The sequence below is a fragment of the Penaeus vannamei genome, unplaced genomic scaffold (assembly GCF_042767895.1).
Source record: "Penaeus vannamei isolate JL-2024 unplaced genomic scaffold, ASM4276789v1 unanchor5358, whole genome shotgun sequence".
Classification (NCBI taxonomy): domain Eukaryota; kingdom Metazoa; phylum Arthropoda; class Malacostraca; order Decapoda; family Penaeidae; genus Penaeus; species Penaeus vannamei.
Genome location: NW_027218336.1, coordinates 32501 through 46155, shown reverse-complemented (window position 1 = coordinate 46155; position 13655 = coordinate 32501). Strand labels below are relative to the sequence as shown.

Genomic DNA, 13655 nt, shown 5'->3' with positions numbered 1-13655 from the left:
GGGCTCTTTCTTTGAGCAATCTCGCCTCGATGTTGAGACCCTGCTGATCTTCGTGATCTTCTTCGTCCGGGAGAGGTTCACGTTCCGGCTCATGCGGCACGAGCTGGGACTGAGCGCAGCGACCTTCACCGACTGGTCGAGTTTCTGCCGGGAGGTGATGGTTCACTGGGCTCTTGATCGGCGGCCAAGGAAAGATCGTCGAGATAGACGAGAGCAAGTTCGGGCGCCGCAAGTACAACGTGGGCCGAGTGATTGACGGGCAGTGGGTCTTCGGCGGTATCTGCAGGGAGACGCGCGATCTCTTCCTCGTCCCGGTGGAGGATCGGACCAGCGACACTCTCCTTGCAGTTATTAAGGAACGGATCGCCCCGGGGTCGATCATCATCTCCGATTGCTGGAAGGCCTACAACTGCCTCTCTGACGAGGGGTTCGAGCACCTGACCGTCAACCACTCGTACCACTTTGTAGATCCGGACACGCAAGCTTACACGAACACGATCGAGCGGCAGTGGAGGGAGGCCAAGAGGAAGGTACCGCTCTGTGGCAGCAGGAAGAAGCACTTCGCAGGGTACCTGGCTCGGTGCATGTTCCTCATGCACTACCAGGACCTGAATATGAGGTTGCGCTACTTCCTGTGCTGCAGCGTCGCTGTATCCTCCGGCCTAGGACCTCCTGCCGGACGCACCCCGCCTCCTTCAATTTTTGCGTGAAGGGAGCACCCTCTCTACTATCGGCGGCATTTATCAACCAGGTTAGTACTTTAAAGATCCTAGGTTATTGTAGGTTATCAGCTCCGCGTCTAGTTCGTGTGCGCTCTATCCTGCCGTGAATACGTGGTGGAGATTTTGTTTCCTTGGCGGGGGTTGTGGGGTCGCAGGGGGCACAGCCCCCTGCAGTGGAAAGTCATGTGAATAACCATGGTTATTTTCACTGTGGGTTATATTATTAGGGTAATTTTCTATATTACGTCCGCCGCTCCGGCCGCCGCTCCGACATCGTCGCCCCCGATATAGTGCCCAAGTTTGCCGCTAACAAGGGGTTTTCGCGCAATAAAACCTACATATTTGGATTGTACAGAGTGAGAGGAATCCAACGATACCAAAATTGTCGATATCGGTGAGGCGAAGGTAATATAGAAAATTACCGGAATAATATCATCACTATTGTTATTATTTATCTTTTATCAATTAATGTTACTCGTGAAGTCAATTTTTATTCATCATTTGTGGACACATTTTCTTTCTTTTCAAAATAGAACTGACAAGAAAAAAACGATTTTTTAAAGTTATTTTTTTCTTTTTATGCAAAATATTCATCCACAGTTCGTTTTCTTTCTCTTGAAAAAGGAAATAAGGAAAGACTATTCTTTTTTATTATTTTTCCTTTTATTCATGTAAAACTTGGACACATTAGAGTAAAAGTCTACAATGCTACAACTCACTACATTGGTTAATCATGCCAAAAAAAGGTTATTTGAAGTTACCCCTAATAACATCACTGCTGCAAGTAACACGTTTTCTTTTATAGGTTTTCTCTCTCTCTTTTCACATTCCCGTTTTCTCAGTGTTCTCGTTTTCTATATTACTTTATTTTCTCCTTTCAATTATTTCCAGTTTGTTTTCGTTATCCCCTTTCCCACCTTCGTTGATGAGTCTTTATCATTTCATTTATTCAAAGTGGAAAATAAATAATCAAAAGGTTTATAAAATGAATTATTTCGTTGTTTTAATTACGATTATTATCATTATTGTAATTATTATTATTGTATTAATTATTATCGTTATTAACTATGTTATCATCATGTTTATCATTGTTATTTATTCTCAGGGCTATTTTACTATACAGTTATGTTCTTTATTATGGTTATCATTATCATTGATATTATTATCTTTATTATTATTGTTATTATTATTATTGTTATTATTATTATTATTATTATCAGTACTGTTATTATCATTATTATTAGCATTTTAAATATTGTTATTATTAGCATTATTATTATAATCATTTTATTATCTTTATTATTATTATTATTATCATATTATTATCTTTATTATTATTATTATTACTGTTATTATTATTATCATCATTAATTATTATGACTAATCATCATAATCATTATTAATATTGTTGCTATTATGATTATTTTAATTATTATCATTTTATTTAATCTTTATCTTAATTTATCACTCATTCGTCATCTTCGTCACTAATATTTCTATTAATTTCCCTTCCTATATTAACCGTTAATTACCCCATTAACAACTAATTACTTCATAAAAAACAGTACGAACACTTACACCAATGTAATTAAAAATTAATTATTATCATCACCAATACTATTACTATAAATAGAAACTTAGAACTACGGAATGAGTGATCTATACAAAATTAATAATAATTAATAAGAATAGAGAGAGAGAGAGAGAGAGAGAGAGAGAGAGAGAGAGAGAGAGAGAGAGAGAGAGAGAGAGAGAGAGAGAGAGAGAGAGAGAGAGGAGGGGGTGGGAGGGGGGAGAGAGAAAGAGAGAGAGAGAGAGAACGGGGGGAAGATATAGAGAGAAAGAGAGAGAGAGAGAGAGAAAGAAGGGGGGGGGTGGGGGAAGATAGAAAGAGAGAGAAAAATGGGAGAGGGAAGGAGGGAGGTAGATAGAGTAAACCAGAGAGAGAGGGAGAGAGACAGAGTGGGAGACACAGAGAGAGAAGGGAGGGGGAATATGAGAGACAGAGATAGAAGGGGGAGATAAGAGAGAGAGAGAGGAGAATAAGAAAGAGAGAGAGGGAGAGTGATCCATAGAGAGAGAGAGAGAGAGACGGGAGGGGGAGGGGGAGAGAGAGAGAGAGAGAGAGAGAGAGAGAGAGAGAGAGAGAGAGAGAGAGAGAGAGAGAGAGAGAGAGAGAGAGAGAGACAGAGAGCTAGAGAGAGAGAGGGAGGGAGGGAGAGAAAGGGGGGGGGGGATAAAAGAAAGAGACAGACAGACAGAGAGAGAGAGAGAGAGAAAGAGAAATATGATATGTAATTAAGAAAGAAATTTTCCGTCTATCATATTAATGAATATGACTAATTATGCAACTATAATTATATTTATATACAATTATATTTATAATTATCAACTCATTATAATTATATTCATATATAATTATATTCATAAGTATAAACTAAAAATTATAAACTCATTCATCAAATATAATTATATCTATAAGCTCATTAATTAAATATAATTATATCAATGATTATAGACTGATAATTATAAACAAAAAATTCATATTACTAGTATGGTTAAAATAATTAGTGTGATATGAATTTATATATTTCCCAGTGTAATGTAATGTAATGTAATGTAAAACAGTAATTACACAATAATTACATTGATGATCAAGAGAATATTGGTAATAATACTAATTTTATTTAATTTCTTCCTCAGAAATTATTACGAGAGAGAGAGAATTATTTTTTAAAAAGTTTTTTTTGTTTTTTTAATTACCAACATCACAACATTTCAGTTATATATATATTTTTTCTTCCTAAATATATTAAAAACACATTATAATGTATATATATATATATAACAGCCTCTAGTCTACCTCCGACATAAGTTGGAGAGGGAATCAAATTGTTAATTAATTAAATCAAAAATTAATTTATCAAGAAACGAATAATTAAATAAAAGAAATAATAATATGAAATAGGAAAAAAAAACATAAAAAATAAATCTAAAAAAAATATTGATAATAAAAACTAGAAATATAAAAACAGAAATTACATAAAGAAAATATTGATAATGAAAGAAAATGAAAATGAAAAAAAATAATGATAATAAAAACATGAATAAATAAATAAAATAAATAAAATAAAAATCAACATGAAACTTAGGTGATGAATCGTATGAATAATTAAATTTATTAAAAATATTGACAATACGAATTTATCCGATTGAATCTTTGTATTAATAACATGTTAACATCTTAGAAACCTTGACATAATCCACTGAAAATTATTAAATTAACCAAGTGAATAAAAAATGAATAAATACAACCGTAATTAATTGGTAAAATTCATAAATGAGACGAATTTATTTAATCATAAAAAGATTATTAAATTTCTTAATATTAATTAATTTAATAAATATTAAATATTTAATTGGAATTTTCATGAATTTAATTAGTTTTTTAAAAGATCATTAATGAGATTAAATTACTTAATCAAAAGAATAGTCATACAATAATAATAATAATAATAATAATAATAATAATAATAATAATGATAATAGTAGTAAGGATGATGATAATGATGATAATAATGGTATTAGAATAAGAATAATAATTAGATTGATAATGATGATGATGATAGTAATGATGATACTAAGAAATACGGTAAACGGATAAATAATAATAAACGAAAATGATAATAAGGGAAATGATAACAAATAAAGGTTAATAACAGACAAAAACAAACAAATAATAATAATAATAATAATAATAATAATAATAATAATAACGAAGGGAAATGATATTGATTAAACAATAAAGATTAAAATATTAAAATCAAATCGAATTAAATAAATATTAAAAAAGATAGATAAATAAATAATGAAAATAAAATATCAAAGATTAAAATAATAATACTAAAAAGAACGATATAATATTAAAGATAAAAAAAAATGAAGATAAAAAAAAATGAATAAAAAATAGCTTCAATAATAGAGATTAATATGCGAACGAAGACAGACAAAGACAAAACAAATAAAGATTCGATTCTCCCCCAACCATGCGTTCATAACAACACGAGAGCAAAGTTATTAATTATCTTATATTTAAAAAAAGGAGGAAAAAATTATATCTAGCAAAAAGCTTGATTGAAACGATGTATCCGTCACTTTTTTTTTTTTCTTTTTTGAAAATCTAGAAAGAGGGAAGAGTGAGAGAGAAGAAAAATGTACAAAAAACATATATATAAAGTCTATCCATTTTATTTAATGGATTTTTCCATTTTTTTCCTTATCTTTTATGGAGGAGGGGGAACATTATCCCGTTTTCTGTGAAGCTTCATAGAAAACGTAAGGCTCTAGTTCCCATTTTCTTTCATTTTTTTAGTTAAGTTTACCCTTTACTTTTATTATATTTTATCCATCTTACCCTTTATTTTTATCTTTACTATTTTATCTCATTTCTTTGTTTAATTTTTATTTTTCGAATTATAATCCTGATCTTTCAATAATATTTCTTTTATTCCTTTTTTTTTTTTTTTTTTTTTTGATTTTTCACTCTAGGAAAAAAGCGAGAGAGAAAAATTGACGAAGAAAATGAAAAACGAAATGAAACTCAGTGACCATGACGATAAAGATTTCAAGTTTCACGAAATAATTAGATTAGATTATCCCTTTATTTATGTGATTAACTAAGATCAATTAGGATCAATTTATATCAGTTCTTTATTGTTTATACAATCTAATCTTTTATATATGTCTTAGTATATATTCGTTGTTTTTTTTACTTTGCTAAAAGGACAGGAAAATCAAGAGAAATGAGAATAATAATAATCAACAATAGTTAATAATCATAATGATAATATCTAATTATAATAATAAATTAAAACATTTTAAATTTTATCAATTAAATTTAAATTAATAAATTAATTTATTAAATTTTATTAACATTTTATTAATCTCATCTTTCTTGATTCGATATTTTTTTTTCTCTATTAAAAGTCAGTCTTTTTGTGAAAGATTAATTAAAGATTAGTAAAAAAAAAAAAAAAAAATCATAAATAATTAAATGAGTAAATAACATTACTTCCTAAATACATTTAGAGTTAATTAAATATAATCAATAACAATGAATGAATTAGATATAATTAATAGGCATGAATTTAATAAATATAATTAATAGGAATTAATTGTTCTATTAGAATCAAATTCTTATGATTAATCATAAATTGAACTAATTATAGATATTTCAACTTATTAACTCGCGTAAATAAATCTTAAATTTAATTAATTATAGATATTTAAACTCAAGTTCCAATTATAGAATTATAAACTAAAAAATCGCTTTTATAAACTTCAATCATAAAAATAACTAGAGTGAATAATTTTGAAATTAATTAATTGGTGTGATTATGATCTCATTAATAATTTTGAATGTATGAAATTAATTAAGTCGTGTGATTGTGGTCTAATTAATAATTTTAATTATATGAAATTAATTAATTCGTGTGATTGTGGTCTAATTAATCATTTTGAATGTATGAAATTAATTAATTCGTGTGATTATGACCTCATTAATAATTTTGATTATATGATATTAATTAATTCGTATGATTATGATCTAATTAGATAAAATTCAATTAAAATTAGATAAATTAATTGAATAAGATTAAATAAATTAAAAGTGAAATTAATTTCAGTATATAATTATCTTTCACAAAAACAGGTCCAGTGACTTTGTTTAGGGAAATTGGTCCTTATGATCCAGAGTAAAAAACAATCCAAAGAAAAAAAAAAAAAAAAAAAAACGGAATCTTGTTGATATTCTATCTTTATAATGTTTAATTTTTATTTATTTTTTAGAATCATGTTTTTATCTTATTTTTAAAATGTTTTACTTTCCTCTTTGGAATCGTGGGTTTTTGTTTAATTAATTAATTTATTTTTTTATTATTAACGACTATGATTGATATTATGATCATAATTAATACTATTACTATAGTTATTATTCTTTTTATCATCATCATTATCATCATTACTATCATCATCATCTTAATTATAATCATAATTCCTTTAATTCTAAAAAAGGGACTGTAATATCTAAATATAATCATAATTACAGAAATATATATATATATATATATATATATATATATATATATATATATATATATATATATATATATATAATGTGATATATGAAGAATTATATTGATATATTAAAAAAAAAATCTTTATCATCATCATCACGTATTCAGTAAAAGGAGAAATTTGATAAAACAGAAATAGAGAAAATTCAATAAAGAGGAATAAGATAGATAAAACAGAATTAGAGAAAAAATCAATAAAAGGAAAAAAAATAGAATAAAAACAATAAAAGAATGTTTGTCAATAATAGAGATATAATGATATAATAATATAATAATATAATATATAATATATAATATATAATATATAATATAATATATAATATATAATATATAATATATAATATAATGATATAATAATATAATAACATATTACAGAAAAATAGATATATTGTGATATGATTCGTATAATAAAAAATAATTAAAAAGGATATGCTTAATATCAATAAATCTAAGATGATTAATATACTATATAATAATAAATATATACAAATATAATTCAATAATATTTAAAAATGTAACAAAATATTCAACAACTTTTTAAATAATTTGGGAATAACAATATAATTATTTCTTTAATTTTTAAGATGGTGATTCAATTTTAATTTTCAGAAAGGATCTATTTCAAAATATATTTTCTCTTAAACTTAATACCAATAAGTAGATAATGATGATAAATTAATTATAAAAACTATTAAAAAATAAAAAAATAAGGTAAAATGAACCAAAGAAAAGAAAAACTGAAAATATCAGAAATATATTTTTATATTCCACATCTCCTTCTCTCTCTCCTAAAACAAATAAACACAATTATCATTTATTTTTTTTTTTCTATCCAGGCAAATTATCTTCTTTCACACTTTTAAAAATTCCCCCTAAATCATTTAAATCCACTTTTTTTTTTTTTTAATTTTCGTTTTTTTTTTTCTTTCAATTCTCTCTTTCGTCCCAGACCAACTAACTAGAGGTTGCAGTGTTGCCAGTGGGGGCGGCGCCAGTGCTGCCAAGGGTGCGGGAAACAAAATGGCGGACCCGCAATTTTTGCATTTTGAGAGCTTTCATGCCCATTGATGCAATTTCGCTCAACGGGTGAATGATCGGTTGCACGCCGGTTCCAGCCCTGCAACACAAGAGGGGGGGGGGAGGGGGGAAGGGAAAGGGGGGAGGGGGAATATTAATTACATCGCTGTAATAAAAAAATAAAAAGTTTGATGTTGGCGGTAGTTAAAAGGTTCAAAAAAAGGTCGTTAAAAGTCGCTAAAAGTCGTTAAAAGTCGTTAAAAGTCGTTAAAAGTCGCTAAAAGTCGTTAAAAGTCGGTAGAAGTCATTAAAAGTCGCTAAAAGTCGTTAAAAGTCGTTAAAAGTCGGTAGAAGTCATTAAAAGTCGTTAAAAGTCGCTAAAAATCGTTAAAAGTCGTTAAAAGTCGTTAAAAGTCGCTAAAAATCGTTAAAAGTCGTTAAAAGTCGGTAGAAGTCGCTAAAAGTCGTTAAAAGTCGCTGAAAGTCGCTAAAAGTCGGTAGAAGTCATTAAAAGTCGTTAAAAGTCGTTAAAAGTCGCTAAAAGTCGTTAAAAGTCGCTAAAAGTCGTTAAAAGTCGTTAAAAGTCGGTAGAAGTCATTAAAAGTAATTAAAAGTCGTTAAAAGTCGTTGGACTTTAAAATCCGTTGATTTTAAAAGTCGTTAAGTGTTTTTAAAAGTCGTTAAAGATCGTAAATGTAGTTAGAAGGGTCAAAGGTCGTTATGATCGTTACAATTCGTTATTTGTCGTTGAAGAAAGTTAAATATATTCGTTGAATGCTAAAGGTCGTTAGATGTGTAAGATGAGTCGTTAAAAGTCGTTAAAAATATAATGCATCGTTAGAGATCGTTAAATGTCGTTAATGATCGTTAAAAGTCGTTAAAAACAGTTAAATAGGGTTGGTAATGACAGTGGTTGTCGTAGTAACAATAGTATTAGTATTTGCAGTAGTAGTAATAGTAGTAGGAATAATATAAGCATTACCAGTAGTAGTAGTAATAGTAATAATAGTAGCAATAGTAGTAGTATTAGCAGTAGTCGTAATAGTAGTAATAGTAGTAGGAATAATATAAGTATTACCAGTAGTAGTAGTAATAGTAATAATAGTAGCAATAGTAGTAGTATTAACAGTAGTAATAATAGTAGTAAAGCTAGTAGTAACAGTATTGTTATTACTAGCAGCATGGATAGCAATAGTATTAGTAGTCGTAATAGTAGTAGCAATAGTGGAAGTATTAGCGATAGTAGCAATAATAATAGCAGTTGTGACAATAGTATTAGTAGGAATAGTAGTAATAGTAGTAGTAGTAGTAGTAGAAATCGTAACTATACTAGTAACAATGGTAGTAGTATTAGCAACAGTAGTAGTAGAAATAGTAGTAGTAGCAAAACTAGTAATAGGAGCAATAGTATTAGTAGCAGCAATAATAATAGTTATAGTAGTAGCAACAGTAGTAATAGCACTTATAGTAATTTCAATAGTAGCGGTAGCATTATTACTAGTAGTAGCAAATGTAGTAGTATTAGTAGCAATAGTAATAATAGCCATAGTAAAAGCAATAGTAGTAGTAAGAATAATAGTAGTAAGAGCAATAGTTATAGTAGCAATAGTAGTTGTAGTAGCAACAGTAGTTGTAATAGAAATAGAGTAGTAGTAGCAATAGTGTTAGCAATAATAGTAGTAGTTGCAATAGCAGTAGTAGTAGTATTAATAGTAGTAGTCATAGCAATAGTAGTAGTAATAGCAATAGTAATATTAGTAGCAACAGTAGTACTAGTAGCTATAGTAGCAGTAATAGCAATAGTCGTTGCAGTGACAATAGCAGTGGTAGTAGCTATAGTAGTAGTAATAATAATAGCACTAGTAGCAATAGTAGTAATAATAGCAATAGTAGTCAGAGTAGTAAAGATAATAGCACTAATATTCCTATATAGTAGTAATAGCAATAGTAGTAGTATTAGGAAAAGCAATAGCAATAGTAGCAATGATAACAGTAGTAGTAGAATAGTAGTACTAGTGCTAGTAATAGTAGTAGCAGTAGCAAAGATAATAGTACTAATATTCTTATATAGGTTGTACATTGATAGTAGCAAACGTAGTAGTAGTAATACTATTGGTAATAGCTAAATAGGAGTTGTAGTAGTAATTGTATCAGAAGTAGTAAGATTAGTAGTAGCAAATGTAGTAGTAGTAGTAGTAACAGTAGAAGTAATAGTAGTAGTACTAGTCGTAATAATGATTGTAGTAGTAGTAGTAATAGTAATAGTAGTAATACTCGTAATAATGATTGTAGTTATAGCAGTAGTAGTAATATAAAAGGTGGTAGTAGTAGCAGTAGTAGCAATAGTGATAGTAGTTATAGTCGTAGTAATACTAGTCATGATAATGCTAGGAGTTATAGTGATAGTAGTAGTAGTGATGGCAAAAGCATAGAAGTAGCAGTAGTAGTAAAGGTGGTAGTAGTTGTAGTAGTAGTAGTACTTGTAGTAAAAACAGTAGTAGTAGTAGATGCAATAATGATTGTAGTGGTAGTAGTAGTAATAGCAAAAGCATAGTAGTAGCAGTAGTAGCAATAGTGATAGTAGTTGTAGTAGTAGTAGCAAAAACAGTAGTAGTACTAGTCGTAATAATGCTAGTAGTTATAGTGATAGTAGTAGTAGTGATAGCAAAAGCATAGTAGTAGCAGTAGTAGCAACAGTCGTAGTAGCTGTAGTAGTAGTAGCAAAAACAGTAGTAGTACTAGTCGTAATAATGCTAGTAGTTATAGTGATAGTAGTAGTAGTGATGGCAAAAGCATAGAAGTAGCAGTAGTAGCAATGGTGGTAGTAGTTGTAGTAGTAGTAGCAAAAACAGTAGTAGTAGTAGTCGTAATAATGATTGTAGTTATTGTGATAGTAGTAGTAGTAGTAGTAGTAATAGCAAAAGCATAGGGATAGCTCTAGTAGCAACAGTTGTAGTAGTTGTACTAGTAGTAGTAGTAGCAAAAACAGTAGTAGTAGTAGATGTAGTAGTGATTGCAGTTGTAGCGATAGTAGCAGTAGTAGTAGTACTAATAGCAAAAACATAGAAGTAGCAGTAGTAGCAATAGTCATAGTAGTACAAAAACAGTAGTAGTAGTACATGTAGTAATGATTGCAGTTGTAGTGATAGTAGTAGTAGTAGTAGTAATAGCAAAAGCATAGTAGTAGCAGTAGTAGCAATGGTGGTAGTAGTTGTAGTAGTAGTAGTAGTAGCAAAAACAGTAGTAGTAGTAGATGTAGTAGAGATTGCAGTTGTAGTGATAGTAGTAGTAGTAGTAGTAATAGCAAAAGCATAGTAGTAGCAACAGTTGTAGTAGTAGTAGTAGTAGCAAAAACAGTAGTAGTAGTAGATGTAGTAGTGATTGCAGTTGATGTGATAGTAGTAGTAGTAGTACTAATAGCAAAAGCATAGAAGTAGCAGTAGTAGCAATGGTGGTAGTAGTTGTAGTAGTAGTAGTAGTTGTAGTACTAGTAGTAGTAGCAAAAATAGCATTAGGAGTCGTAGAAATAAATAAAATCGGAGATGTGAGATTTGGCATCTGTGTGAAAAGATAAAACAAAAACAAAACAAAAATAAAAAATAAAAAATAGATACAAATGTTACTTTTGTGTCGGTTTCAAAATCTCTAAAAATTGTAAAAAAAACAAAACAAAAAAAAAATCTATATATAAAAAGTGAAGATTAGTGTATTGTGAATGAAACCGTGTTTTATTACCTGCATTAATAACTTCAAAATAACAACAATAATGATGATAATAACAGCAACATTAATATTTGTAAACTTTAAAGAAAACGAAACTTACCAATGTTTTATAACGAGGGGAAACTGAAGAAAAAAATAATACATGCATTAATTCATGCCAAATACTTGTGCATTGAGAAAATACTACAATAAAACTCAAATATAATAAGAAAAAATAAAGATTCACATCAGGTACAAAGAAACGTTAAGATTAATAACAAGAAATTAAGAATAACATAATAAATCTACATAAAACATAAAAAAAAAAATAAACGGAAAAAATACAAAAATTGACCTTTCAAAATAATAATAATAATAATAATAAAAAAACAAGAAATAATAAAGATATTTCTTACGTTGTTCCTCAAAGACAAAAATATCATATACGTAAAATGTAGAAAAAAACGGGAAAAAATAAGACGCACAAAAAAAAACTCCCTTAAAAACGAAACAAAACAAAAAAACATCAAAAACATAGAAAAAAAAATATTTCTTACGCCTGTAGCTCCTTCTCGACGCCATGTTTTGCCAAAACCAAAAGAATCATCTACGTAATATGTGAAAAACGGAAAAAATAAAACACACACACACAAAATAACAATAATAATAATAAATAAATAAAATAAAACATCACAAACATTAAAAAAAGCATTACCAGATCCAGGATAAAAAAGAAAAAAAATCCTTGCAAAATAATGATAATAATAATAATATAATGATAATAATAATAATAATAATAATAATAATAATAATAATAATAATAATAATAATAATAACAACAACAACAACCACAGAAAAATAAAAACAAAATAAAACAAAAAATATCCCTTACGTCTGTAGCTCGTCCTCGCCGCCATGCTTCGCCAGAGCCAAAAGAATCACAAAAAAAAACTTGCAAAATAACAATAACAACAACAACAACAACAACAATAATAATAATAATAATAACAACAACAACCATAGAAAAAAAAATCTTACGTCTGTAGCTCGTCCTCGCCGCCATGCTTTCCCAAAGCCAAGATAATCACAAAAAAAAAAAATCCTTCCAAATATTAATAATAATAACAATATCAATAAGAAAAAAAAAACAACAGAAAAATAAATCAAAACAAGAAAAAATCTTACGTCTGTAGCTCGTCCTCGCCGCCATGCTTCGCCAGAGCCAAGAGAATCACAAAAAAAAAAAAAAAAACAACAGCCTTGCAAAATACTAATAACAACAATAACAACAACAATAATAATAATAATAATAATAATAATAATAATAATAATAATAATAACAATAGTAATAACAACAACAACCACAGAAAAAAAAAATCTTACGTCTGTAGCTCGTCCTCGCCGCCATGCTTCGCCAGAGCCAAGAGAATCACAAAAAAAAAACTTGCAAAATAACAACAATAATAATAATAATAATAATAATAATAATAATAATAATAACAATAGTAATAACAACAAGAAAAACAACATAAACAACAACCACAGAAAAATAAAAACAAAATAAAACAAAAAATATCCCTTACGTCTGCAGCTCGTCCTCGCCGCCATGCTTCGCCAGAGCCAAGAGAATCACAAAAAAAAAAAAAAAAAAAAAAAAAAACACCCTTGCAAAATAATAATAATAATAATAATAATAACAATAGTAATAACAACAACAAGAAAAACAACATAAACAACAACCATAGAAAAACAAAAAAAAAAATCTTACGTCTGTAGCTCGTCCTCGCCGCCATGCTTTGCCAGAGCCAAGAGAATCACAAAAAAAAAAAAAAAAAAAAAAAAAACACCCTTGCAAAATAACAATAACAATAACAATAACAATAATAATAATAATAATAATAACAACAACAAAAACAACATAAACAACAACCACAGAAAAAAAAAAAATCTTACGTCTGTAGCTCGTCCTCGCCGCCATGCTTCGCCAGAGCCAAGAGAATAATAAAAAAAAAAACACCCTTGCAAAATAACAATAACAACAACAACAACAATAATAATAATAACAACAACCATAGAAAAA

General features: G+C 28.6%; 1 protein-coding gene across 5 annotated transcripts in view; it reads right to left on the bottom strand.

Annotated features, from left to right (window-relative positions):
- Positions 1-1363: 1363 nt before the first annotated feature.
- Cbp53E (Calbindin 53E) overlaps positions 1364-13655 on the bottom strand; it is a gene marked incomplete at its 5' end in the record, with an annotated part of 43583 nt that continues 31291 nt past the window's right edge. For all 5 annotated transcript variants that reach the window (XM_070120491.1, XM_070120490.1, XM_070120492.1 and 2 more), the window contains 1 exon segment: positions 1364-7973. In XM_070120491.1, coding sequence (XP_069976592.1) covers positions 7811-7973 — 163 coding nt within the window.